Source organism: Serinus canaria, chromosome 3 (assembly GCF_022539315.1).
Source record: "Serinus canaria isolate serCan28SL12 chromosome 3, serCan2020, whole genome shotgun sequence".
Lineage (NCBI taxonomy): Eukaryota > Metazoa > Chordata > Aves > Passeriformes > Fringillidae > Serinus > Serinus canaria.
In genome coordinates, this window is record NC_066316.1 from 102,456,936 (window position 1) to 102,483,771 (window position 26,836).

The window sequence follows — 26,836 nt, forward strand, 5'->3', positions numbered from 1 at the left end:
AGCCCAAACTGGTGGCAGCCTCTAAATATTCACAATTTGAATATGCTGTGCTCAGCACTCCATGCTTCACTAGCATTTGTCTCTTTGAGACAGTGAAACCAGTTGCAAGGATCTTCCATGGCTTTCACCCAACCAGGTACATGCACGAACACACTGCTGTTTGAATTTTGAAAACTCAGGATAGAAGGTTCTATTTCATGTACAATTCTTACTGTAAGAGTCAGAGAAAATGAATTAAAAGTCTGTTTATCATATCCATGCAAATATATTATATTCATGGGTAATTTGACCAAAAACCCCTTTCTGTGATTTAGATGCATAATTATCACACATAGGAGTCATCTCCATAGGATTAGGAGTCGTGCACAGAAGGGAAGCTGAGCAGGAGTTCTTTCATCTAAGTGTTGTCATGAGAAGATGGACTTGGGCTTATAATTGTTCAAGTACCCTTACTGTCAGCTGAGAAATGGGGAGAGGCAAATCCTACCAAACAAAGAAACTGTTCAAAACCAGGCATCTGAGGAAAATGGGGTGAATGAAAATCAGGACATCTCTAACTTGACAATGTCTCCATCCAGCTGAGGTGAACAGTTGAGTCTATACATCTGTCTTCTAAATTCTTAGAGCAAAAATGAAAAATGTGTCTTTTTTCTAATACTTTCACTGAAGCTAAAAATATAAGTGATGCCTTGAGGGTAACTGAAGCATTTTAGGCTACCATATTGAATTTAAAAAATCCCAGGAAATGTTGCTAGAGATGAGCCCTTGAGCATACACACTACGGGGTGTTTATTTTTTATCCCTGGCATGGTTTTGGCCTCTGCCAGCATTTTCCCTGATTTCCAAACACCAACTCAGTACCAGAAATTTACAGGAAGCCATTATAAAAAGTAGTTTGGACGTTGACATCCTGCTGTGAGAGATAAAAAGCATTCAAGAGTAGTGATGCAAACTATGATATTCCAGCTGGCCTCAGTGCCAGGGGGCTGCCCAAGACACATCTAAATTAGTGATAGCAACTGAGGGAAAGCACTGAGAAGCACTAGGATTGCCTATAAATGGACTCACACTGGAGTAATACATCCAGTTCTTTTTTCTTTGTGTCACAAAAGAGGTGAAACACTGGCTGGGATGTGGAGGAGAGCCACAGATGTTGGAAATCTTGGAAAAGGACCGTGCAATAAGAGAATAAAAGGGTCTGTTGAATTTAATAAAAACATCCAGCGGTGATTTCAGTGATTACAGTGTACGAGTATCAGCACAGGGAGAAAATGCTGAGCAGTAACAGCAGCACCCTCATCTCACACAGAACAGCATAATGAGAGGTGATTGCTGGAAGTGAAAGCCAGACAAATTCAGGCAAAACTCAAACCACACATTTTTAAGAGGGTGGGCTGCACTCCCAAAGGAAGTGATGGATTCTCCCAACTACTGATGGATTTAGATCTTGACTGCACTATGTTCTAGAAGATAAGCCTTGGCCAAACACAGATTGCTGGACTAACTGGCTTAAATTAAATGTCTTGTGTCATTCAGGAAGTCAGACTAAATAATCTAAGGGCCTTTTCTGGCTTTAAAAAATCTACAGATCTGTAAAATGAAATGGCATAACTCTGAATTCTAGTCCAAGAATAACACATTTTGATAAAATAAGGTTCCCATAGTCCAGTGCTGTGATAGCAGATACAATTCCAAGAGATCAGGCTATCATTATAAAATTGGAAATGAATAAAGCATGATGACATTGTGATGTTAATAATACCAATTTCCCATGTGTTTACAGGATCAGTCCATAGAAATTGCAGCAAAGTCAGTGGAATTTTCACACTATAAAATTATTAAGAGAAAATATGGTGCAGCTTTTTAGACCAGTGTCTGAATGTCGTGGATATAAATAGAAAAATTACTTTTATCCATTAACGTTTGAAGGAAGAGGAGCAGCTTTTGGCTATGCTTATTGCACTCCATTAAGGAGTTACAGGGCACCAGCCCAAGCACTGAAATTCAATCATCAGTGCTGCTCAGGAGTTCTGGCAGTTCCTGGCACAATTTTGGCTCGGGCCAACTAATGCTTTTCTAAATGGCTCTTTGCATCATTCAGGAGTCAGCATGGGCCAAGGACACTCCCAGCAAACAGTTTGGATGCACCTTTGCATCTTCTGGGAGAGAACAGGATATGGTGACATGAACATTGCCCAACTATCCCTGTCAACCTGTGATTAAGGAAACAATTTGTTCTGGCAATAAATGCCCAGTAACACACATACAGCCAGCAAGTTCAAAGTGTCAACTGCTTTGCAGAAAAAGAGCTGAGCTCTCAATTCTTTCCCTATCTTCTACAAAAATATTTACACTATATGTATTTTAATTTCATATATGATTTATATTGATTGATCTCTAAGGAAAATCAGCAATTAACAAACTGTTCAACTGCAAATGGAATCACAGAATTAACTATTTGAAGTGACCTATCAAGGCCAGATCCAATTAAAAGCCAGAAGTGACTAAAAATAAGGTACTCTCCATAATACTTCAGACCAGAGAGCGGAATTTCAATCCAAAACAAGAAACCTATTATTCACATAGAGTTAGGCACTGTGGAAAACTCACTCAGATCACATTGAGAAGGGAGACATTGCATTATCTTGATCATAGAAGAGCCTCAGAATACGGACCTCTCCTTACAATTTAAACAAAAGATATAAGGGAATGCTTCTGTTTACTCACAGCCTGGGATTTGCTTCTCAAGGCATAATCCCCTGGTTATTTTACTTCCAGATACAGCCATTCAAGGCTCTTTCTCTTGTATCACAGCAAGAGGAAGTGGACTAATATTATTTTAATAATGGAGCAGCTGGATCTGTTGCCTGATAAATACAAATATCCTGATCTAGAGACAATTTTGGCTCAGGTTAAGAACTGGGAGAATTCCTTATCCACAAAACTACTGGTTACATCATACAGCTGTCCTGCTGAAAAAAAAAAAGAAGCTTTATTTCCTAGCAGAAACAAAAATTTCATGAGGCTGAGAAGGAACCTTACAAGAGAAAATACAATTACCATCAGGGCAAGGATACCATCCCAGGGCTGGATGCTCACCATTCTGGTTCCATCTGAGCTACATGTAAGTGTTGAAATAAATGGGCTAAAGCCCAAGAAGATCTGGAGTGAATAAAACCATGCAGAGAATGAAAAGGAAACATCAAACTCAAGGAAAATGCTTAATATAGGTAAAGGCACAATGAATTTGGCACATCCCTTTCCATAATGCTGTTCTAATTTTAAACAACCTATTGTACTGTGCTGTTGATAGCCTTGTGTGAGCCATGTAGGGTTCAGCCAACTCAGCTGCATGATCAGTAAAGAGACAATGCTACCACACACAGGCTTATTTGGATTAGTGAATACCATACGCAAGTAAATCATCTGCCAGATGGCACTGGAAGAAAGCTGCAGCTCTCTCACTTTCATTTCCACAGCAGCAAACAATGTTCCGTGTTTAAAATAAACACTTCCAGATGAGTAAAAGATAAACTTTGTGGTGCTTTTTTTCTTGGTCTTCTCTTTGACTTCAGCTTTTTTCCTAAAAAAAAAAAAATTAACAAAAAAAACCAGAAAAAAATCCCATCCACTCTGATTGAGTTACGTTAATGACAACTCCCAGTTTAGACCACCGTAGTACAAAGCTGTCCCTCTAGGCAGCATCAGAATTCCACACTATTTACTGAACAAAAGGCAAAAATGAAATACAATATTTTCATCCATCAACCTCTGTCAACAGAACCCCTAAAAATGAACACCTACCACATTAAGCCATTTCCTGTCATTTTATGGGTTTTCCACAATGAAGAACTGTGCCTCTTTGTTGAAACATGGATGTTTCAATTTTTATACAGTTTTAACCCTTTTTAAATAAGTAGCAAGTATCTAGAATCAAACAAACAGAACTTACCAAAAACCCAAATTCAGAAACAACATAACTGTAATCAAAGTTTTTCAATTATTCCTTTTGAGTTTTCAAGTTGCTTCTTTTGTGACTACAGATGAGCTTGTTATCTCTTAGTCTGTTCTACTGGCCCAAGACCCCAGTCTTAGCTATGCTAATACAATTATTTCATAATACATCTTGCTATATAAAATAAGATTTTTTTAAAATTTTCCACTGACAGCAAAATTTTATGTACAAAAAGCCTTCATAAAGCAATCTTATTTTTATTTCCCTATCTGTGGTGATTCTTCTGAGACACATGAAAGATTCTGAAGATTTTGACGAGGGCATTCTGAAGGAAAGTGAAGCTCTAGTCTCTTCCCAAGTATGTTCAAAGCCAGGTGAGATGTCAACTAGAACTATCAATAATTTTTACTGGACCTGTAGTATCTCAGCCCTTCAGAGTAGCAATTGGGTTGGCTGTACTGAAGCAATTTTCAAAATACTATGCTTTACTCATGGGATACACATACAGAGTTGCATATAGAGGCCTTCAGAGAAGTCTGAAGCCTAAAATATCTATCCACATACACTGCAGAAGGCATTTCTGTCTGTAAATAAGTGTATAAAATGATACCAAAACTACTTGTTGCAGTGCATGTTGGTTCTGAGCCTCCAGGTGTGTCACCTGTTGTTTTGCAGATGCTGTTCATGACCCCTTTCTTGAGGCATCTAGAAAGACCCTGGGATTGCTTGTCTCCAGGGCAGGTGGCATTTGGAGAGATGATGGTCATGCCAGGACTTAGGAGGACCCAGGACACTGACCTCCTGGTGGGAAGGTTGCAACAGGACTTGGATAAACTTAAGATAGTTTATCTTAAGATCAGTCATCATCAGACTGCAGTCCAGGTGGCAAACTGGCAGACATCCCAACAATTGCAACAATGAGCTGACATTTCTTTGGGGAAAAACCCCACACCTTTCTGTAGAATGCTGCAGGATATTTAATATATGCATAGCACTGCTACTGCCACCACCATCCCACCCTCCTAATTTCACAATTTGTGAAGTATTTCTTTAAAAATGCCATACATCCACAGGAGTGCATAAAGCCTCATTCATCAAGCTGAAAACAATCATCATCCATCTGGCTGTAAGGGTCCTACTGCTCAAACCCAAAGCCAGGAGATCAAGATCAGCAAAAACATTTAGATGTCTGACTCCCAGTGCTGGGATCATGATTCCAGATTGCTTGTTTTGCCCAAGAAGCAGACAGCAAGAAAAGCTGTCACTTTCTCAGCACCCTGATAAAATGATTCAAGCATGTGATGGCCTCCTGAGTCTTTCATGGCAAATAAGCTCCTGATAGTTTCCTTATGCAGTTTAACTAAGTTTCTTCCACATTACCTGAAGTGATCATTCTTAAATGTGCAAAGAAAGGGCTCTAAACCTTGTTTGGTGGTCATTGTGCCAGGCTTCCCCCACAAAAGGCGATTAGGGAAGCGTTCCTTTCTCCATGTTACACAGGACATTTGGAATTAGTTAACTTTTCTAATTAATTTCTCTGATCTGAATCCAGTTACGACAGGTGTGAGGCTGCTAGTGGTAGCTAAAGCTGTAAGTAAAAAGACTAGAGGGACCCTGTCATTTTCTGTTATGAGAAATAGCAGCACCATTCTGGGACAGATCAAAAATAATAATCCGACTGTGGAGGCCTCCTGGATCGTTTTGCAAGTCAATTACTCTCTAAATGATTAGTTTGGAAAAAGTTATGTGAAAAAGAGAACAGGCCTTCCATTTTAGAGTTATTTGTATGACTTTTGCAAGTTGTTTATTTTGTTTATAGCCTTAGGTGAAAAGAAATTAAGTCTGTTTGAAGTGGGAATTATCCACATTTTTCAGCAAAATCATAATCATGCCACACATTCACAGGGCTCAGGCTTTGGAGCCTGTGAAGCATTCACTTAGTAGCAAGCTTAGGCAAACCAGGCAACTGCTGAAAAGAGGAGAGTTTAAATACTTCTGGTTTTATTGCATCATGGAAAAACTGAACATTTATCTCATTAAAATGGAGAATTTTTACTGGAGAACCCCCAGTGAGTTTATAAGCTTGCCTACTGTGTTGACTGGAGTAACTGAAAGAGCAGAGTTGTCCCTTTGCCTGGGGATAGATATTGGCCTTTGTGGCAAGGTAAGAAAGGTAAATTGGTGACAGATTCAGAGTGCTTTTTAAAAAGTAAATAAGTCTCCCTTGGCTTAAACAGATGGGGCTTATTAAACGAATTCATGCAACTTCAGTTTGCTTGCAGAAAGCTCAGCTGTAATACATACACGTCTGCAGGGAGAGCTGGCTGATAGCTAGGGCCTGCAATTTAGAATCAAAATAAAGAAGTTTTAAAAAAAAAGGAATAGTTTCAATTTTTCTTTCTAAAATTCTTTGTCTGTCCATAAGGGAAGTTGGTTATTAAAGGTAATTTCAAATGCACCACAGCAAAAGGTGAATACATTATAGTGAAACAGTTAGAAAGTGCTCTAAAGTCTTGAAGTTTCTCTTGATCATTACTCAGAGATGTTTCCAACCCTCAGCTCTACTGCTTGAGCTCAACACAAGCCTGACTGCTCTGTCCCCAGCCCAATGCCTCACCACATGCCAGAGCAGCACCGTGGCAGGTGACACTCCTGTGACAACCCACTCTCCTTGATATACCTCAGCTCCTTGGTACATCACTGACAGCTCCCCCTGTCTGTCTTTTAAACTGAGATATTAAATTGCACCTACACATATCTGTACACACACATATACAGACACACACCACCCCTCAAAATGCTGATTCTAATCCCAGCCTTTTAGAATGAGTTTGTGTGCCATGTTGTTGCCATATCAAATGTGACCACTGAGAAATGGAGCCACTTGGACACACTGCTGACAAAATCTTCCCTGGGGAAAGTCTGCAAATAGGCAGTTAAGCCCTGCTGTGGCTCTCCACCTCCCAGCCATCAGAGGCACTTTCCCTGGGAGAAGCCAAAGGGCAGGGAATATGTTCTCAGGAGTCACTGTGCCCTAGACATGTCCCACCCAGCCTGATTTCACATCCCCTGGGCACAGGTATGCAGTGCTGGCCCAACACTGCTCGAGGACCCAAAAATCAACACTCAAATTCTAACAATTTGTCTAAGAAAGCTGAATGTACAATTTTTGTTTGAAAAAAGCCTTTTAATATTTATGTTTATCAGAAACTTCAGCAAGATCTTAAACTGAGCTGTGGCTTTCTTAACTGTATTTACATATTTGCAGGTGATTAGGTATTTGTACTTCCATATCTGCAATGTACTTGCCAGCAATGTTGTCAGTGTCCATACCTGTCAATGAAAGCTGCATTTCCACGGGCTTTACCTGATATCCCTGGTCACTGCTTTCCTCTTTCACCCTTATTTTAAAAACTTTAATTCTTCATAGGAGGTAAGTTTAATTTGAGGTTAGGAGTGCTCAAATGGTGGTGATGGTGAAAGAAGGCAACTGGAATGGAATATTTTTGGCTGCATGCTCTCGATAAAAATCAGTTATACAACAATAATGCAGAGAGCTTGCCACATCATTCTGGAGTCACTGCTACACTGGGGGCAAGTGTGAAGGTGCTGATCCTCTACCAGCTCCAAGAGAAGACATTCAACCCACAATCCCCAAATCATAAACATACACCTGAGTTTACTGGGAGGGGAGGAGGAGGAGGAGGAGGAGGAAGAGGAGGAAGAGGAGGAAGAGGAGGAAGAGGAGGAAGAGGAGGAAGAGGAGGAAGAGGAAGAGGAAGAGGAGAGGGAGAGGAGGGAGAGAGGAGAGAGGCTTCCTTAGCCAAAATGTTTGGTTCTTACCAAGACTGAGTCAGCATCATTGTTTGTTGAAATAAGGACTTTTCTTTGGTTTTGTACTTAGCTGCTGACCCGTGAGGTCTCTAGTTCCTGGATGCTACTAGAATAACAAAGGCATCACACAATAGAAACATTCACAGCAGCCTCAAGGGAGTAATAAAAGATTTTTAGTCCACAGCAGTTAAACGACACGAAAAAAGCCCACTTTCCTTAAGTACCCCAACAATCCATCCTTTCAAATTGTTTTCAGGTAATATTCATCCTCCATTAAGGGTCCATTAAGGATTAGTCTACTCTAGAATGAGGCTGTAATTTAGTTATGATTACAGGAATGTAATTGCTTTCTGACAATGGCTCTTATTTCAAAAATGTTTCAAAAGAACAAAATTAAGTACATTGTAGATGTATGAAGTATGGCCTGTTGTATACAACTAGGACTTCCTAATCTGCATCTCCTATTTCAGTATGAATCCACCTTTGCTGTTTTGAAGGCAAGGGCAGATCGTATGTAGGTCTGAAAATTACACGTATTTCTGCTCTTCAGGCAGTTTCCATGCAGCTCTTTACTGCAGTTATTTTGAGAATAATCATCCTCTCCATTGTCCACCTTTGCATCCAAGGCTTTCCTTGCAAAAGGTATACACTCATTTCAGCAGAGGAACAATGTAGTAGTTTCTTTAGAATTGCTACAGTAGTATTGAAACACAAGTTTGGCTCAGCTCCTCTGTAGCTCTTTACAGAGGGAGTTAATGAAGTCTTCATTCTTCAGCTGCCTGCTAAAGGTGCTGCTTGCAGCCAGTTACAAATGTTTAAAATTAAAATGTGAAACACATCGCTGAAGATCAAAGCAGGACTTTAAGTGTGTAGCACAACTCCCTCTGCACCACTTAGAGAACTTTGTTCAACACTCACAGTGTGCTTTGACAACACATCCACCTTTACACCTTGCCTTACAGTGAGTAGTGCAAAGTTCAACCTGTTACATGATTTTACAAACTTGCTCTGCTTTGCAGCCTTCTGATTTTTGCCTTTCTGATCCTGCTTTCTGCCCCACCCATGTCACCCAGTATAGACTCTTCCTGGGGAATAGGAAGGCAAGATCAAGTCCACTCCACTATGCAAAAGCTAAAGTATGCTGAGAGTCCGAGTAAACAATCAGAGAAAGGATTTAAAAAATTTAGTAGGTCACCACCTGAAGTGTAGAACTGATGTACTTATAACTAAGGAACCATTGAATATATAATTTATTATTGATTCTCCTTCCTTTGAGTAATAGTAACATAGATCACTCTAAACCATTCTACTAGAACTTTTTAATAATGTAGACCAAACCAAAAAGGCATAAATGCCAATATGAAATCATAAGTTACATGAACTAAAAAAAAAAAAATAATCAGTACAGACTCACTCAAGTCTCCTGTATTTCACTGGAGCCCATTTTATTTCTACCAGCCCCACAGCACAGGCTCCCTTAAAGCAACACATGGGTTCATCTTTTGGTTTGAAACAAGGCTACTCTATCAAGGCTGCTGGTTTCTGATACATCTCCCACAATAAAAAAATGAAAGCTATGTCTTCTTTTTAAAAGATTTTATTAAAGAATATTCAGTCAGCTGTATGAGACATTTATGGAACCTCATTACTGAGTTAAAGTGCCATCAGTCAAGCCAAACACACGGAGCAGCTTATTCTCTTCGGTCTAATTTGCATGAGGTCTTACACAGTTCATGCCATGCAAAGCCTTATCAAGACCATTATACATTTTGCAACTACCCTTTTAATGAAACACAAGGTTTCAAGAAACAGCAAGTTCAACACATGTGAAAATAAAAATACAACTTGCACAACCAAGTGTACTTACACACTCTTACAAACTGAACAGCAGCAACATCACAAAATAGCTAACTTTGTGCTTCACAGCAAAACTCAGCATGGCTCAACAATTTTGTTCACTGAACCATGGGGCTGACAAGCCTCTGAAAGGCACTCAGAGGCCTCAACAATTACAGTGCAAGATATCAGGAAAACTCTTAATTCCATTTGTCATTGTGATGGCTCAAAAAAAGATGACTATTATTAAGACTTATTTTTAAATAATTTTTTACAGAAGTGTTTCACCATCAGTACCCTGCATTGTCCAACAAGACATGTATTGACAAATATGCTTATATATTGCAAAACAAACTTCTGCTTAATTTTTATTTGTAAAACACGAGTTTCTAAGCAGATTTAACAAGAAATTATATTCACACCCACCATTTTTAAAAAAAATTTTTCTGAATGCCTGTGTCTCTTGAAGATTGTCTTTTATTTCAAAATAGAGTTCCAAAATAAATCATTCTCTTATTTCATACTTACTGGGCAAAATTCTGTATTCCCTCAGCATTTAGAGTGAGAATTTCACTGCTGCCAAAATGCACTGCATAGCTATCTGCATTCTTTTTAGCAGACATTCCCTGGCACTTACTTCAGTAAGCCAACCATCACTTCACTGATATCCCACAATTTTCTTGCAACCAAGTCATCCATGGCTTTAGGCAGAAGTTCTTCCTCTTTGCAGTCTCCAAAATACTTTCCTGACACGCCTTCGACATCAGGAGAAGAGGCCAAATAAATAGATGTCTGGGCTCCTTCCAGAGGTGTTTTGAAGAAAGCCCACGACACCAAGTTGAACAGAGGTTTGGCCAGCAAAGGAATATTCACATGTCTGCCTAGATTTGTTCTGACAATCCCAGGATGAAGGGAGTTGACAGTGACTCCTGTCCCTTCCAGCCGACGGGCCAGCTCCCTGGCAAATAAGATGTTAGCCAGTTTACTTCGGCTGTAACAAAAGCTTTTATTGTAGCTTATTTCACTGTTCAAGTCTTCAAAGTTGATCTCTCCATATTTGTAAAGCTTTGAGGACACTACAACAATTCTGCTTGGGGCAGAATTTTTGAGGAGGCCCAGAAGAAGGTTGGTGAGCAAGAAGTGGCCCAAGTGGTTTACACCAAATTGCATCTCAAAACCATCCTCCGTCTTCATGTATGGACACTGGAATATCCCTGCATTATTTATCAGAACATCCAGCCTTGACTCTTCCTTTAAAGACGAAAGAAGAAAAAAAAAAAAATCATTCAGGTTTAGAACTCCATGTATAACATTATTATGCTTCAACTTCTCATTGGGAACTGTTAAAAAATAAATAATTTCATTTCTAGTTTTCTGTATTGTAACTTTCTGATATTCTCTTAAAGCATTGCTGGAAAATAAAATCACCTTTAAGGTGAACGACCACTAAACTGTGTACTTGACCCCAGCAGGATGCAAGTACCTGAGAGGAGATCTGTATCAACCTGTAATGCCGGAAAAGAACACAACCATTGGCTTCTCCAAGAGCAGCTTTTTCTACAGCAATTCAATCATAAACTACCTTTGTGATGCATTTTCTTCCTCTTTAAAAAGCAACCTGTCTTTTGAACTGCAAGAAGACACACATTAATTTATGGCAAATCTCTGCTATAGCAGAGGGATCTAGTGTGTGAAAGACATGCAAGCACGGAGCACAAGGAATTAACCTCAGGGCTGAAGAGGAACCATTACACTGCAGACCCATCATCTCACTGGGATGAGATGAAAAACTCTGCCAAATAATGTTTTCATGATTTTAAACTTGTCTTACTTTAAAATCAGTACACATCACTCTGCTGCTGGGTGAGAACTATGGAGCAGTACTCATAGAAAAGTAACACATTTCACATGATTCGAGTCTAATAGGTCTACTCAGGAACTAAGGAACAGAGGCTCTGTGAGGTGCTTGGCACATGAGATTTGACGGATCACTATTCTGGTTCAGGTTGGTAAAACTCAGACTCAAGGATATATGTTACACTCTCCAGGATTAGAAAATATAAGTAATTAATAGAGATGGCATTGATAATTTAAATTTATGCATCATGCACTTCATGCTCCAGAATCCACTCAAAAATTAAGAGCACTCCAATTTACCCAAAACTGTAATTAAAAAAAAAAAAACAACCAAAGAGGACTAAGAGTTTGCCTTTAATTCTTTAAACTCAATGCAGGGACTGGAAGACAAGCTGAGACAATCTTGGACCATTTTGATGATAAAAATAGAGAACCTCATAAATGAATTCTGCACCATTTCCTTTTTATTTCACTGCCATTAGCAGCAATGATAAAAAGAGCAAACGCCAAATGCGCACTTGGCATTCAGTTAAAGGTGCTGGCATCAGATCACTCAAAACTTCAACTACTTCAATCTCAGACTGATTTCCTTCAACTTGTGGCTGCTCAGTGTTTTGTATAACTGGGTCCCAAAGACATGATCCAAAGAGCACCAAACTCATGTCTCTTCTTCACCCAAAGGGACACAAAGGTCAGTCATTATCACTAAATCAGGACAGGAGAGAAGAAGTATGACTGCAGAACTGCTCACTGAAGTGATCCTTCTTTCTTTAGAGAAAAACATCTGACTGGAGGATTTATTTTGCAAGACTTAACACTTCAAGAAGCAAGACCTCCACATGGGCTATTCTGTGAAATTCCTACATGTAATATCCTAGAGGTATGTGATCAATGCCAAGAAGGCAGCTACTACAACCAAGGGCAGCAGAGTACACAAATCATTGCTTTGATGGACAGTGATATTCCCTGCAGCCTCTAAGCTCGCTTTCACTTTCTCCATTTTCCCATGGAACCCTTCAACATCTTAGTCTTTTATTTTTTTTCAGTGAGACTAAGGAGTGAGAGATACAATCACTTTCAGTCATGCAAAGTAAAGCTCCTACAAATAAGTCTAAGCAGTGGGAGTGCACTTTCTCTCCATCCTGCTGATGTTTATATCTTCTTATGTCAAACAAAAAAAAACCACAAGAACCCCCAAACAAATCCTAAAATAAAAAGGACTCAAAAATAGGGAAGGTAAATAACATAAACTTGGGTGGAAAAGTTCTTGAAAGTATCTCTTGAACTCACATCCCTTGTCATTCAAGTGCACTCAAGTTACAATGCTCTGAAGACAGCACACTCTCTTTTCTTTTATCTATTTCTCACTTAAGAGCCACTCTGATACTCTGTACTATAAAAGATATAATTCCTAAAAGTTAAGCAGTATGTCTCTTTTTTTTTTTTGCTGTGTGCTTATTACACAAATTTTATATCCTTTCATGTATGCAGGTTTTCCCACAGCATTGGAACAAGATTAGACCTTATCACTGGATTCACATATATATATAAAAATATATATATACACATATAAATATATATATATATATATATACATACAGATTACAAAGCGTCCCACTAGAGAACTTGACACTTAACTTTTATAAAAGCAGTTTTAAAATTAATACAATATAGTCCCTGTTTTCTTCCTCTCTTACAACAGGGTCTGAGCATCTTTTAAGTTCTTAACAAACCCCTGAGCAGCAGCAGACCTTAATAAGCTTGGCTCCCCAAGACTTCATGTCTCTTGACTTGAGTAGCTAGATGTGGTGAGATCAAAGTCCCAAAAAGATGCTTTTGGTGGGAATGAAATAATGCCTCCAACAGTGCTTCCCTCTGCTCTACAAATCTAGCGGCATTTCTGTCAGGCAAAGCAACTGGATGTCCCCATTCTCCTTAAACTCAGGTTTTCAGGGAATTTGCAAAAGTTTTATATATTCAAAAATGTCTACTGACTAGATTCTGTTGTTGGTGGGTGAGTGATTTAAATCCTTGTGGGGATACAACCTAAGGAGGTGGCAGAAGGATGTCTGGAGCATGCCAGCAGTGCACTTGGCAACTTTTATTTTTCTGGTGGCAAGGCTGACCTAATTTAAACCAACAAAGGTTAAGCTAGTTAATTCAGAGAGAAAGGAAGAAAAATCATTTATCTCACAGAGAAACAAGCATTTCCTTCCCGGAACAGAAAAGATCTAGAATATTTTAAACCAAAATAGACCAAACTATCACGAAGTTCATGCTTCCAGGAGCTAATTCACGGCCACTTTGCTTACACCCTCTTCATTCACCCTGCGGTGACCTCAGCGACTTCCCCAGCCCCTGAGCGCGCTGCTGGCAGCAGGGACTGCCTCGTCCAACCCATACGGAAACCCGGGCGCCACCAGGGAGCCCAGACACCGCCACCCAGCACCCCGCAGCCGTGCGTGCCGTGCCCTCTCCGGGCCGGGGCAGCGCGCCAGGGGACCCGCGGTCCCGGCCGTACCTGCAGGACGCGGTGGCAGAAGGCGCGCACGGAGCGCAGCGAGGCCAGGTCCAGCTCGCGGACCACCAGCTCGCCCCCGCCGTCCGCCCGCTCGCCCACCTCGGCCCGGATCTCGCGGGCCGCCCGCTCGGCCCGCGCCCGGTCGCGACAGCCCATGATGACGCGGGCCCGCATCCGCAGCAGCTCGGCCGCCGCCGCCCGGCCCAGCCCGCTGTTGGCGCCGGTGATGATGACGGTCTTGCCCCGCATGGAGCCCCCGCGCCCGGGCCGCGCCGCGCCCCGCAGCCAGCGCCAGGCGGCCACCAGCAGCCCAGCGCCCAGCACCAGCGCCGGCAGCGCCGCGGCCATGCCGGGCCTGGCCGGGCCGCGCGGGGCCTGCTGGGGCTTGTGGTCCCGGAGCGGCTCGGGAGCCTGCGCGCTGCCCCAGCCGGGCTCGCTGCCCGCAGCGCGGCGCTGACGGGGCGGGGCCGGGCCGGGCCGGGCCACGAACGCTGAGGGCTCTGCTGCTCTTCAGCCGCACCGCCCCGGGCTGCGGAGTTGGGCGGAGAGAAACCTAAAGGCATTCAACCGGCGCCACTGGATGATGCATGTAGCAGCACGCGTTGGGGGCTGATTGAACCTCTGTAGTTGTTGGCACTCTTGGGCGGCCCCTCAGCTCTGACAACTTTGTTTTGAATCCTTAACCCAAAATCTTTTTCAGCCATCGACTTCATGTCCTGTTTCTAGGCACTGTTACTAATCCCAACCACCTTGATGATCCCAACCAGGGCGCCATGAACCCACTCAGGGAGGCAGGAGTGGCCACTGCGGTTCACCCACTCAAAGTCCTTTTCACCCTAGCCATGGAAGAGTCCGTAGCAGAAGTGTACAGAGAGAGCATTAAAAGGTAATTGAATTTTGATCAAGAGCAAGGTAGTTTAAAACAAAACAAACAAACAAACAAAAAAAACCCCAACAACAACAACAAAAAACAACCAACCAATCAAAAAAAAAAAAAAAAAACAAAAAACCAAACAAAAAAACCCCACCCTAAAACCACAGTACTGGAGTTCAGTGGAGATTTAGGAATAAGAGAGAGTCAAAGACGACAGAACAACATAGCTTAAGAGAAGTTTGTGATGAAGAACTAGAGGCCAGCAAGCAGAAGAATACAGGGAGACAAGAAACAAGCTTGACTTGGCTGATAAGGTGCATGTCTGTACTGAATCAAGACCTGGCATGTTTGGGGAAATGACTAAGAAACCAAGAGGAAACCCATGAGCCTTTAATCAGGTTTCTTGTGGCTTGTCTGGACATGATAATGATTTGCAATAACAAGCTCCCCTTAACTGTCACATGTTGGTGCTACCTGCAGGCTGTCACATGGCTGCAGTTAGTTCTGAGGCTGACCTCAGCTCATGTTACAGCAGTAGAAACGGCAGAATCCTCGGGAAGTACCCTTACCATGTCTTTTCGGACTGTCTCTCACTCTTCTCAGGCAGTTTAGGGGCTGTATAGGCAGCACACCACCTAAACACTCCAGATTTGTTAACAAACCTCTTCTTTGTCTTCAGTACAGAGAACACTTTTTCATTCTCAGCCCTTCACTCCATTGTGAGCCTCATGGTTGCACCAAAGGGTATTTTAGCCAGGCCACACCATTGCATCTGTGTATGAAATGTGAAATTTTACATCCTTAATGTGGTGTAGGAGCCACGTTAGGGTGTTCTTCCATATGGTCTTCTCAGAGTAAACATGTACTGGCAGGTGTTGCAGCCATGCCCGGTCAAGGACATGAGGAAGGAAGAGCAGTTGCCAAAGAGATGTCAAAATAGGAGAACCAGGAAACGCCCTGTTAGAGGAGCAGATTCATTCTGTAAGAAATCATCCTGGTGGGAGCTAAAGAATCTGCTGTTGATCACCTGGCTGTGAGGACTCTCCAGTCATCTCCAATGCTCCTGCTTAGAAGGCTGCAGATGTGCTGGAGAAGGCACTGACCCAAGGGCACTGCCTGTGTTTATCCATGTCAGTCCAGGCTTCAGTGCAAGGAGCATTGTGCTCAGGAGCTCGTGGTGATTAGAAGCTGCTCATGTAGGCAGAAATGATGTGTGCATCCAGATATTGGTCCCAGATACTGAGCATGATAACTGGAAAATATTTCTTCTGGCAATGACCTGCTCCTCAGATTTCTGTACCCCTCTATTGCTCTCAAGGCTGTGTTTAGCAATGCTGCAGGTCAGTGCAGATTACAGGATCTGGCAGAGGAGCCTGAGGGGATACCTGAGGATCCTCCTCAGAATGTAGGAGCCCTCTGAATCCCACATCCTCAGAACAGACCACAGTCCAGAATGCATGTTGGAAGATATGTGATGATGACTATCTCCAATTTTTTAATCTGAAATACTTTATATTTTGGCTCCTCCAGATGATGTGCTAGCCTGGAAATTAAAAGGGTGTCTTAAAGATGGGAAGGAACTAGGAATATGGGTTTATGATGACTTAGTAACTGGTGGGAAATATCTAACACATTCTGAGAATACATTCTGTTAAACAAAAAATCTGAAGACACCTTCAGAATCCTATTTATAACATTTTTCTCCACAGGAATTGGTAGCAGTTGGAGACATTCCCGTTTGTCTTATTGTCTTTCCTGGACTCTTATGTGGTGTAGGAACCTGGAAACTAAGGGAACAAGAACTGGGTTTCCCCGATGGAGTTCTGTTTCTACACAATCCATCTGTGTTATTACTAATCCTCCCCCAGATTTTGTCCAGGATGATAGTTTCCTTTTCGTGAGTCTGTCTTCCAGTGTTAAAAACAGGTTGATAAAGGACAGTTCTCTCTATTCCCCTAGTGAAAAATATTTCTGCTGTTTTAATTGTTACTAGCTTAGGGTTATGAGGGCATAAACTCATGGTAGCCTGATAAGCGTGAGAAGCAAGACATTTTTTGTTGAGTTTTGTTGCTGTTGTTTGCTTGTTTGTTTTGTTTTGTGGATTGGAATGCTATTACGAGACAATTCTCTTCTATGTCTACAAAAATAGAAAATACTTTCCCTCAGCTCCCACCCCACTTCACAGAATTTTCTTGACAAAGATTATTTCGGTCCACTAGCCAAGCTGTGCCTTGGAGCAGAAGAAAATAATTTTAACAGGCAGAGGCTGCTTGGCAAGCTGGTTCTCCCCAAACATCCAGATTAGTCTGGAAGGTACTTGCATGAACTAGTAGGCTCCACTCCCCCACCATTCTGCCAGCTGGATATGCAGAGAAGCAGCCACTGAGCCTGATGACAGTTGCCTGACAATCGAAAGACAGTGTATGACCTGAAACATCTAAGGGCATTTTGCTCAACTCATTTAGGAAAAGTGTGAGCCTTAACATCAGCTTCTGAACTTTAATGTCAACTTGAATTCTGTGACTAAGAATGTAAATTCTACTAGAATAGTAGATTTGTGAACTGGTTTTACACATGCCTTAGTGATGTCAGGAGGACACTGCAAGAGGGAGTCCCCTAGCACTGTGTGTGCACAGATCAAAAAAAGACTTGGAAGCTCTGGTGTCCTGGCCAGTAGATTTCATTCTTGCTGTACATGGATGGTTTGTTGGAAATAAAGGTGAAGTGAACATAATAGAACACATGACTCAGCTTCCAATTTATTCACTGATATGCATGCTTGCCCTGTCAGGTATGAGACCCACCTCTGCACTCCTATTGGAATTAAGGATTCCATTAACCTTTTCATTATCAAGATGTAATTGTTCAGTGGGAGTCAAATGCCAGTTTTATTTCCTGCACCCACCCTCTACAGCTCTAACAATGCATGGATGAAAACCAGATAATACATGTTCTGCTTCAAAAAGGCAGGACTGATCTTTCTGAAATTTGCAGCCATGCTTTTGTGGTACACACAATTTATATTCCACAGCAAAGGAATATTTTTGAATTCCTTGTGGACTCAGATCTCTCACATAAAAACATCTGCTAATAACATTTTTCATAATCTCCATTTGGTAACTCTATCTCATCCTGGCAGACAATGACCAGGCCTCAATTAATTCATGTCTTCCTCACCTCCTGGCTGGGGTGGGAAATGTGATACGTTTTGGGCACCAAGCCTTTAGCACATACAAAGCTCCAAGTACACCAGAAATCTGCAGTGCATCTCATCAACATCACATACTGGTGTGAACACTTGAAAACCTTTCCAGCGGTCTCTATTTGTGTTTCATGCAGGATCAAGGCTTTTGCCTTTGCTTCCAAAGAACTTTGTGGCTTGGACCCAGAACATTAAAATGATTGCCTGTGTTCCTGGGAGGGAAACCATAATTGATGCAGTGGAGCTTTCTATAATACCAGGACAGTTCATCTGGACAGAGGAGACCAAACTTTCAGAGGCTAACATGAGATTCTGGGCCAAATTCCCCCAGGAACCACAGATCATGGCAAGCTTGATTCACCATTTCTACTCCCACTGCAAAGCACATTCTTTTGGTTTTGTCTCTTCTGGTATAAATATATAACAACAATAAATAATAAAACAGGACAGTTGTTTCACTAGGGAGAGAAAGAGAACAAACACCACCTGACAGATGTTAGTGGTGTCATTTGGAGATCACTTAGTTACATGGATAACAATGAGATACAGGAATTTAGTATAAAAGAGAGAGAATAGACCTATGGTGTAAATATGAAGTCATGCAGCAACAGACACCTGTCCCCTGGAAACTCATTAGAAGTTGCCAAATTGAGTTCATGCAGATCACAGAACAGTTGTAAATCCTAAGGGAATTAGTTAAGAAGAAAGTAGTTCCATCAACAGTATTATTTCCAGGTAGTTTATCTGCTGTTATGGAGGTGTGCTCTAAAGCTTCAGCCTTTGTCACAGCCAAGATCCTTACAGCATCTCAGACTTCTGTGCAGCTCTGTGAAGTATGTTGGTGGTCAAGGTGAGACCTCTAGGTCTCAGATTAGACTGAAAGTGGTCACTTCTGGTTCCAAACATCAGGAACATTCTGATTACACAAACTCTGCCTAGGAAATTATGCTAAAATCTCTACATAGAAAAATGACAATGTTCTGTAAAGCCAGCTTTATTAAGATAAGAAAACAATATAGAAAAATATGTGCAAACACAACCAAATGTACTAATATTTTACTTGAAGCCAAAACCATGTGGTGACAGACCTACTGAACACATATTTAACCAGCAAACCACCAACAGGTAAACATTTACATGTAAACTGTGCTTTTGGGAACTTCAGAAATTACGGTCAAGAACCAGCATTGCAGCATGAATTTTCATATAAATAACCTGCCAACAAATTTTTAGATAAAATATAACTGTTCTGTCTTTCAGAATATGTCTCAAGCTATAAAAACAGTACAAATCTCTTAATATCAAAACCACAGTGTTAAGATACAGACAGTAAAAAAATCTAAACTCTTTAAGAACTATATTAAAATAACTATATTAAAAACTTACCAATATTAAAAAAACTTCCTTTAAAGGCTATTCTAGCCAGAAGTTAAATCTTTAGACACAGTGCTCACAATACACAAATGTAGAGGTTTTCAGATGTAACTATTGGTAGATTAGAGGCTGGCTGAGTTAAGAACCTTATCCTTAATGGCACCCTCCAGTCATGCAGGTTTTTGGTGCTTCTGAGCAATGCCATAGGGGACATGTGCGGCTATGGCACCTAATTTCTGTGCTCCTTCAATGTGGAACATCTGGTCATCAAAGAAAATGTGAGGGCGGATTTTCACCAGGATTGGTCCTTTCGGTGCTCCTGCTAGGAAAAGTGCCTCATCAATCTCCAGACCCCAGCTACGGAGAGTCTTCAGCACTCTGGCTCCAGAGCTCGCTGCACTTCTGGCTGTGACCAGGTATGTCCTTATAGGACAATTTAATCGTTCATTTTTTGCATAGAACTTCTTCTGGAGTTTCCCCAGGTCTTCAAGAAAACCCTTCAAAGGACCCTGAGTATGAAATACCAGAAGCATATTTAGTATAAGTCCACAGTTGCCAAAATAATTCTTTTGCTTTTTTCCAATCTGCCAGTTACACACAGAATTCATTTTCCAGTGCTGTGCTCCTCCACAAATTCTCTATGTAACATCTCCAAATGGGTCTGGACCCTCACTAGGAATTCACTAATTGGCAAAAAGTTAAAACCGTAACACTACATGGTAGGATAAGTGGTAAAGTAAATCTCACTAAGGCTTACAAGATCTCTTACAATATTAATTTTTAATTATAGTCTTTGATAAAATGTTCATTGAAAACATGGAACTCTTTTTGCTATGATCCATGAGCTGTAATTTCTTTTCCTGCACAAAAACCAGTACAAGCCCTAAGTACAAAGCCATCAATGAACTCTTTCCAGACTAATGGCTATACTGTATTCCATTTAATAGAAGCAAATGACAGTTTTGTTCAAACTGCAATATATTGCGTTGTCCAGTACTTTAATAATTAAAGCTTTTACTCTGAATTTATAGTTTTTAACAATAGGAGAATCGGTCTTTCAGTTTAAGCTAATGTTAAAATATTTGTGTTTTTAGACAAATGGCAGAGCTCTGCTTGGGTATAAGCAGATATTATCTTCTTTTAATAACCAGAATATCTCACTGTTTGAAATTAACATTACCTTCAGTCTGATTAAAAAAAAACCAACAGGGAAATCAGTACTAACATTTCTTTTTCTAATGATACTATTAAATGACAACTCTAATATATATGCAGTTCTCTCAGAGAAATGAGAGAGGACTGCAGTGATAGCCTGCTAAAAAGACTGCAATGGTGGCCTCTCTTATGTGAAACATGCATTTTAAAGATTATCTTTGGAGAAGGAAATAAATAGGGGCATCAGCTTTCACAAAGAACACTTGGGAAATGGAGAAATACAGCAGCAATGAAAGTCATTAGATCTTTTGGAAACTCCCTTTAAACAAGAAATTAAAGAAATACAAACCTGTGCAAGAGGCTTATTTTCATTCAGCTGTTCATGTTCAAAAAATCGATCTAATCCTTGCTCTTTAAAAATCTGTTCTGATTCATCAGAAAAGATAACAGCATCCCCATCAAAAGCCACCCTCAGCTGTGTATCCGAGTAAACAACATCTTTGTTAGCAGTGAACATTGTAGCTGATGCAATGCCTGAAAATGGATCAGAGACCCTCGGTTAGCATGTCCTGCAAAGTCAGTTATGAAACCATCAACAGTTTGGTTCCAACAACTTATTGGTGGTGACCCTTATATATGGTGAGCACATCCAAACACAAAAGCTAATTAGAGATGGCTGTTCTGTAACACAAATGCATGGAAGCTGTCCCACTGCCAAAACTTCTCAGACATGTTTCCTTCCGCTTTCATGTAAGACCATATAAAACTGCTTCCCAAGCTGGGCTGCAAATGAGAGAAAACCAAGAAATCCCAAGGAGACCACTCAAAGTATTTGTTACTTTTTAACAAAAATAAGACACAGAAGTTGCTTTTTTAAAGTTGTATCAGAAATATTATCCTATTCAAAGAGAAGTTGAATAGAGGTGGGAGTCTTGTTTTTTTTTTGAAGGGGAGAAGACAAAGGTGTAGAGTGGTTAAGTTGTCACTATCAGCAGGCTGAAGAGCCAAAGAAGAACCACATCAACCGATTTTATTTGGTTGAGTAAAAGTAAGTGATAAAACTTGCACCACACAAAGTGGCAACTTTCTCCATTTGATGAAGCAGAACTACTTTCTGTGAGACACACAATGTGTATAATTTTTGAACAAGCTCAACAGACGACAAAAGATATCAACAGATAGCAAAAGAAAGTCAATTCAAACCTGCTTCTATAGCTTCCTGCACTTTGTCAGAATCCGCTGAGAGATACAGGTTCGTGAGGTACGCAGTCAGGTAACCAATGGGGCTCTGGCCTCCCGTCATACAGAAACGTTCAATTGTTAAGCCTAAAGTAAGAACAGCACAAGGTGGGGCTCTGCCTTGACACTACAAACCTCTAAAAGGAACCTATGAAAAGGTGCACTAGCCTAGCTTACAGTAAACATAAAAAAAATACATTCATTGTAATTTCAACAAGTTACACAACTTCAAATAATTACAATGTTTGATCAGCTCATCCTCATTGAGAATTTAGGGGGAAAATTCCCTCTACGACAGCAGAGTAACTGCTGTGAAGATGTATGTATAGGGAGCATAGATACCAAATACTCAAAAGTTTAGGGACTTCTCAGAAGTTATGGTTCACACCTGACAAATCTAGAGCACAGGATCAAATTCTAACTAATACTATTTCACTTATGCTGACACCCAAGAATAAATGTCCAAGAAACTGCTTTTCCCAAAGTCAGATCAGGAAGAATAAAATTAATTCATATTATTATGTAACAGCTGGCAATTCTACACATCAGTAATTATTTTATTTACCATAGTGATTGATACTGTTTATGAGCCTCACTCCCACTTGGGCATGGTTATTAGTCATCAGGACAATATCAAACCGTTCTTCATCATCAGGGTACAGCTCAAGAAGCCGGGTATTGACATGCTCCAGTGCCTGCAGATTGAAAATGTGGAAGTCAACAGCCCAGTGTGCCTCCTTTCATAGTCACTGTAGTTTTAGTGATAGGATTGTCTTGAAGGAGGGTGTAAAATACCTGATAATTTAACTTGCTGAACTTCTTTTACTCCTTTCTGTTTTGCTGCCCCCAGAAACCATTTGACTGGGTACATTTGAAAGGAAGCAAGTAAATTTCTTTTTTTTTTTTGAGCTATGGAATTTACTTTGGCTGATTTACTGACACAGTTCAGGTCATCAGGTGTCAAAGACCACCCTTAAGCAATGAGTACAAAATCACAGTCTTGTCAACATGATTAGCTTGAGAGTTTCTAATTGCAGCAATGAATGAGACAGATTTTGCTATGAGATCTCTTCAAAGATAACTGGCCAACATGTTATACCCACAGTCTGGCATTCTTATTTCCTTGACCTTTCATCTGCTCATCTCTTTCTGTATCCATCTGTTCTCCTATTCAGAATTTCATCTTGACCCTTGAATGGAATTCTTTGGGACTACAGCAACAAAATCAATAATGAATCATCAAATGAATGCAAGATAGAGTGATTTTTATAAAGGTGCTTTAAAAAGTCAGGCCAATTGTTCAGAACTAAACCACAGATTTCATAATTAAATTCTGGAAATCTCACTTTTAAAAGCTATGTTATTATGGGAGTGTGCTTAGGAAAATTCAAAGTTAGAACCTGGTGAAAGACCTAGGAATAAATCTTAGTATGTGGTCATAACTCACTTCTATTGTTAATACTCTACTAACAGGCAATTTCTTAAATTATTAGAGAATAAGGGTGAGTGGAGGAAAGGATTCCATTTTTCTGTCCAGTGGTTCTATACAGTCTAAGGACTCCCTGGCCTGTGATGACAAATCTTAAGTACTACAAGCATGAGATATAATACTTTTAAGTTAGTATCTTAAACATTTCAATAAGGGAATCCAAAGAAAAATTTATCATTTCCTTTTTGCTTTGTCTCCAAGTAGAAAGGATGACTCAACAAAGCCACAGTTCTTTAGCCTAATGATTCCTGTGACTAAGCAATATAAAGACTTCAAACAAAAATACATGTCAGAAGGGAATAGAGGTCAAGGTACATTGGGCTGGGCATAGCTAACAGCTCTGATTTCCACAGTATGAGCAGTTAAAGAGTCAAATCATGTTTATACTCTAAGTAAATTCGATACTGAACTGTAATCTGAAAAACTGACTGTGCTGGCAGGGCTGCTACACATGGGAAAAGATACAGTAAATTCCCAAGTCAGTCTGCTCCCACTGGGGTACATTGTGAATGATTTTATGGCCACACTTTTATGTTAGAAACACCTTTACAGTCCTTGTGATATTAATGCTACTAATAGCTATGTTATATTTACAGCAGCATGGGTATTGACATAAGGAGTTTTTCCACTCTGTATGTTATAAAGTTAGTAATGAAGAAAATGTTTTAAATTTCTGAGACCAAAACTGAAGTAATGAAAATCTACTTTTAAAACCTGAAATGTTCTGCAACAACTCTGATGTCAGCAAGTATGATTTCTAGTTATGATTTAATTAATTTTCCAAAATTATTGTGGTAAAGGTCAGCAGACAGTTCTCAATGGACATAAAGCTAACTCTGCAGACAATGTTTTTCAATACAGTCCTACTAAAACCTGAGCTCTTCAAAAACATACAACTTTTCAGTTTTTTTTCATTTTTCTTTAATTTTACTTGCTTTCCATTTGGCAGGGTGTTTTCCTTGGCCATTTCTTTTTTCTTGTGCAATGAAAGCAAAATATTCCATTTCAGCTCTTCTTAAACCCTGACTCAGAAGTAGGGAGTACATTTCTTTTGCTAGTATTCAAGAACAATGTCCAGGGTGATAACAAAAGCAAGGAAAAATTAAAGCTGACCAAAATAAATGAAAATCAACACTGTTTGTGTTTTGTTTTCTTTTGGGTGGGTTTTTTTGTTGTTGTTGTTGTTGTTTTTTTTTTTTTTTTTGAATTGGGGAAGGTAATTGAGTTGGTTGATTTGTTTTGTTTTGGGTGGTTTTGGGGAGGAGGAGGTTGTGACAAACAGAAAAATTTGGGGCTTATCTTGACTGAAATGGTCTAAAAAGGAGAGGTGCTTCATACGTCCCATGTCCAGCGGAAAAAGCAGGCTGCTCCTTACCCACACCTGGGGTGTGGTGCTGTGAGCCGGGATACAAACCGGGATGCTGAGGGTACCACTCCGGTCCCGGTGACGCGAGCAGTACGTGCTCTGCCGCAGGCGTTCGGCATTAGAGCCGGAGGGAGGGGAGGGCAGGAGAGGAGGAGAGGGGAATGGGAGAGGGGAGAGAAGCGATGGCCGCGGGGCCAGGGAGTTTAGAGAGATGCAGGGAATGCTCCCGGGCTGCCCCGCGGCGACGAACTCGGCGCTGGGAAAATAACTCCCAAAAGCATCTCCCCGAGGCAGGATTATCTCCGCTGAAGGAGGCTTCGGGCTCCTCCTCTTTCCGAAATTTGGCCTCGCAGCATCCTCCGTGCCCTGCCGCACCCCACACCCTCTCCCTCCCCGCCGGGCCACCCGCTCCGGGCCGCCTCCTGGCTACCTTGACGAAGTAGAACGCCGGTCCGGGCTTGAGGATGATGTTCTCGTTTTTCTGCTGGTACTCCACGTACTTCTCCACGCCCTGCTCTTCGTAGATGCGCTGCTCCTCGACCAGATTGAAGAGTGCTCGGGAGGACACGGCCACCGTGATGGCATTCTGGGGCTTGGGCTGCGGAGCGAGCGCAGGGTAGCGCCGGCCCGCGGCCCTGAGCCCCCGGGCCCCCAGCCTCCCCCCGGACCCCCGAGCTCCGGACCCCCGGCCCGCCCGCACTCACCGGCCGGGGCCTGTGGGTAACCAGATTGTCGTAGAAAGCTTTGGCCGCCGCCCAGTCCTGCTCGGCCTCCTGCTGCTGGTCCTCCTCCGACTTCTGGCTGGGCTGCGGCTCCTCCGGGCCGGAGCCGCTCATGGTTCCTGGCGCGGCCGGGGCCGTAGCGGGCGACCGGGAAGCGGCGGCAGCGGCCGCCCCCCCGCCCCGCCCCGGCCAGGCGGGGAAGGCATCGGCGCTGCCTCTCTCTGGCGCTGTGCGCGCCGGGGGACGCGGCCCGGAGCGGTCCGGCCCTTCCCAGAGCGGAGCAGTCCCGGCCGTGGCTCCGGCGACCTCCCAGCCCCTCAGAGCCCGAGGCGCAGCCCGCCCGCAGCGTCTCCCCTCACGGCGGATTCGTGGGCTGCGCGGGAGCCGGAGCTGCGGCCCTTCCCCGCCGCCCTCACGGCACCTGTGGCGGCCCCTTCGGCACACGCCGACTCCGGCGCTGCCCTCCGCAGTGCTCGGGGGAGCGGTGCCCGCGGCTGCTTGATGTCAGGCAGCAGCCGGCAGCCCTCAGTGTACCTGCAGCATTAGACATGTATTATTTAACTGCAATGGCTTAATTCATTTAATGTTAACTGCAACAAATCCCCGGGAGATCTTATATAATATGTTTTAGCAATCAAAATGGGGTCGATATCTGTGGCCTTGGGTCCTCTATGCCACATAGGAAATACCTTCAGGAAACAGCAATTTGGGCAGTGTTGCTGAGAGTGTGTTCACACCCACAGAAACTGTTAGTCTGGCATGAGGTTGGGGTGGTTCTAAAGTCCAGAGTCCCACACAGACCTCTGGGCAGCATCTAATACTCATACAGCTGTCTGAAATGGTCCTGTCAGCCTCTGCAGATCAGCATCTGAGCCACAGCAAAGGTTTCCGCACTGATAAGCTGCAGAAGGGAGTGGAAAGTGAAGAAGGAATCGGATTTTCTCCTAAGCCAGTACAGGATATGGCACAACAGACCCATAGTGATATCTATGTCATAGCACATGTGATCACCATCCTTTTAACATTTTGAATGAAGACTCTAAATATTGATTCTAACCCTGATCACTGCATAATCTGTATCTGATTGTCAGATCTTTCTGCCTCCCCACAGTCTCCAAAAAGAAACAGGATGGTTTTGTTACTTTTGCCTTTTTTTTCTTTTTAATGTGGCTTCCCAGTGAAAGGAGGCTTATGTGATTCTACCATCTGCCGGTCTTTCCCCAGTGATGTTCAACTGCGAACAAATTTGACAGACGGATAAAGATCTCAAAGAGATTTAAATTGTTAAAATGTTTAATAGCAATCAATAGTAACATGAAATTTGTTGCCCTGCTGGGGAAAGAACTTTATCTGCTTGTTTCCCTGCTGTGTAGCAGCAAACAAATACTGCCTGGCTGATCTGCCACCTCGAA

General features: G+C 41.9%; 2 protein-coding genes across 2 annotated transcripts; both read right to left on the bottom strand.

Annotated features, from left to right (window-relative positions):
- Positions 1–9,370: 9,370 nt before the first annotated feature.
- RDH14 (retinol dehydrogenase 14) lies at positions 9,371–14,384 on the bottom strand. Its single transcript, XM_009095507.4, has 2 exons — positions 14,004–14,384; positions 9,371–10,876 (listed from the first exon to the last, which is right to left on the bottom strand). Exons 1-2 carry the CDS (start codon positions 14,349–14,351, stop codon positions 10,259–10,261), a joined length of 966 nt encoding a protein of 321 aa, XP_009093755.1. The 5' UTR covers positions 14,352–14,384; the 3' UTR covers positions 9,371–10,258.
- Positions 14,385–19,057: 4,673 nt separating this feature from the next.
- On the bottom strand, positions 19,058–25,595 carry NT5C1B (5'-nucleotidase, cytosolic IB). Its single transcript, XM_009095498.4, has 6 exons — positions 25,407–25,595; positions 25,133–25,300; positions 22,413–22,542; positions 21,812–21,934; positions 20,958–21,142; positions 19,058–19,962 (listed from the first exon to the last, which is right to left on the bottom strand). The coding sequence occupies exons 1-6, from the start codon at positions 25,536–25,538 to the stop codon at positions 19,624–19,626; spliced, it is 1,077 nt and encodes a 358-aa protein (XP_009093746.3). The 5' UTR covers positions 25,539–25,595; the 3' UTR covers positions 19,058–19,623.
- Positions 25,596–26,836: the final 1,241 nt, after the last annotated feature.

What these genes read in the sequence shown, in the direction of transcription:
- RDH14 (XM_009095507.4), bottom strand. Translation starts at nt 14,351, where the DNA reads ATGGCCGCGGCGCTGCCGGCGCTGGTGCTGGGCGCTGGGCTGCTGGTG. An exon ending in TCTGCCACCGCGTCCTGCAG is followed by an intron (nt 10,877 to 14,003) that starts GTACGGCCGGGA and finishes TCGTCTTTAAAG; the next exon opens with GAAGAGTCAAGGCTGGATGT.
- NT5C1B (XM_009095498.4), bottom strand. Translation starts at nt 25,538, where the DNA reads ATGAGCGGCTCCGGCCCGGAGGAGCCGCAGCCCAGCCAGAAGTCGGAG. An exon ending in TTACCCACAGGCCCCGGCCG is followed by an intron (nt 25,301 to 25,406) that starts GTGAGTGCGGGC and finishes CTCGCTCCGCAG; the next exon opens with CCCAAGCCCCAGAATGCCAT. An exon ending in AAAATAAGCCTCTTGCACAG is followed by an intron (nt 19,963 to 20,957) that starts GTTTGTATTTCT and finishes TTTCATACTCAG; the next exon opens with GGTCCTTTGAAGGGTTTTCT.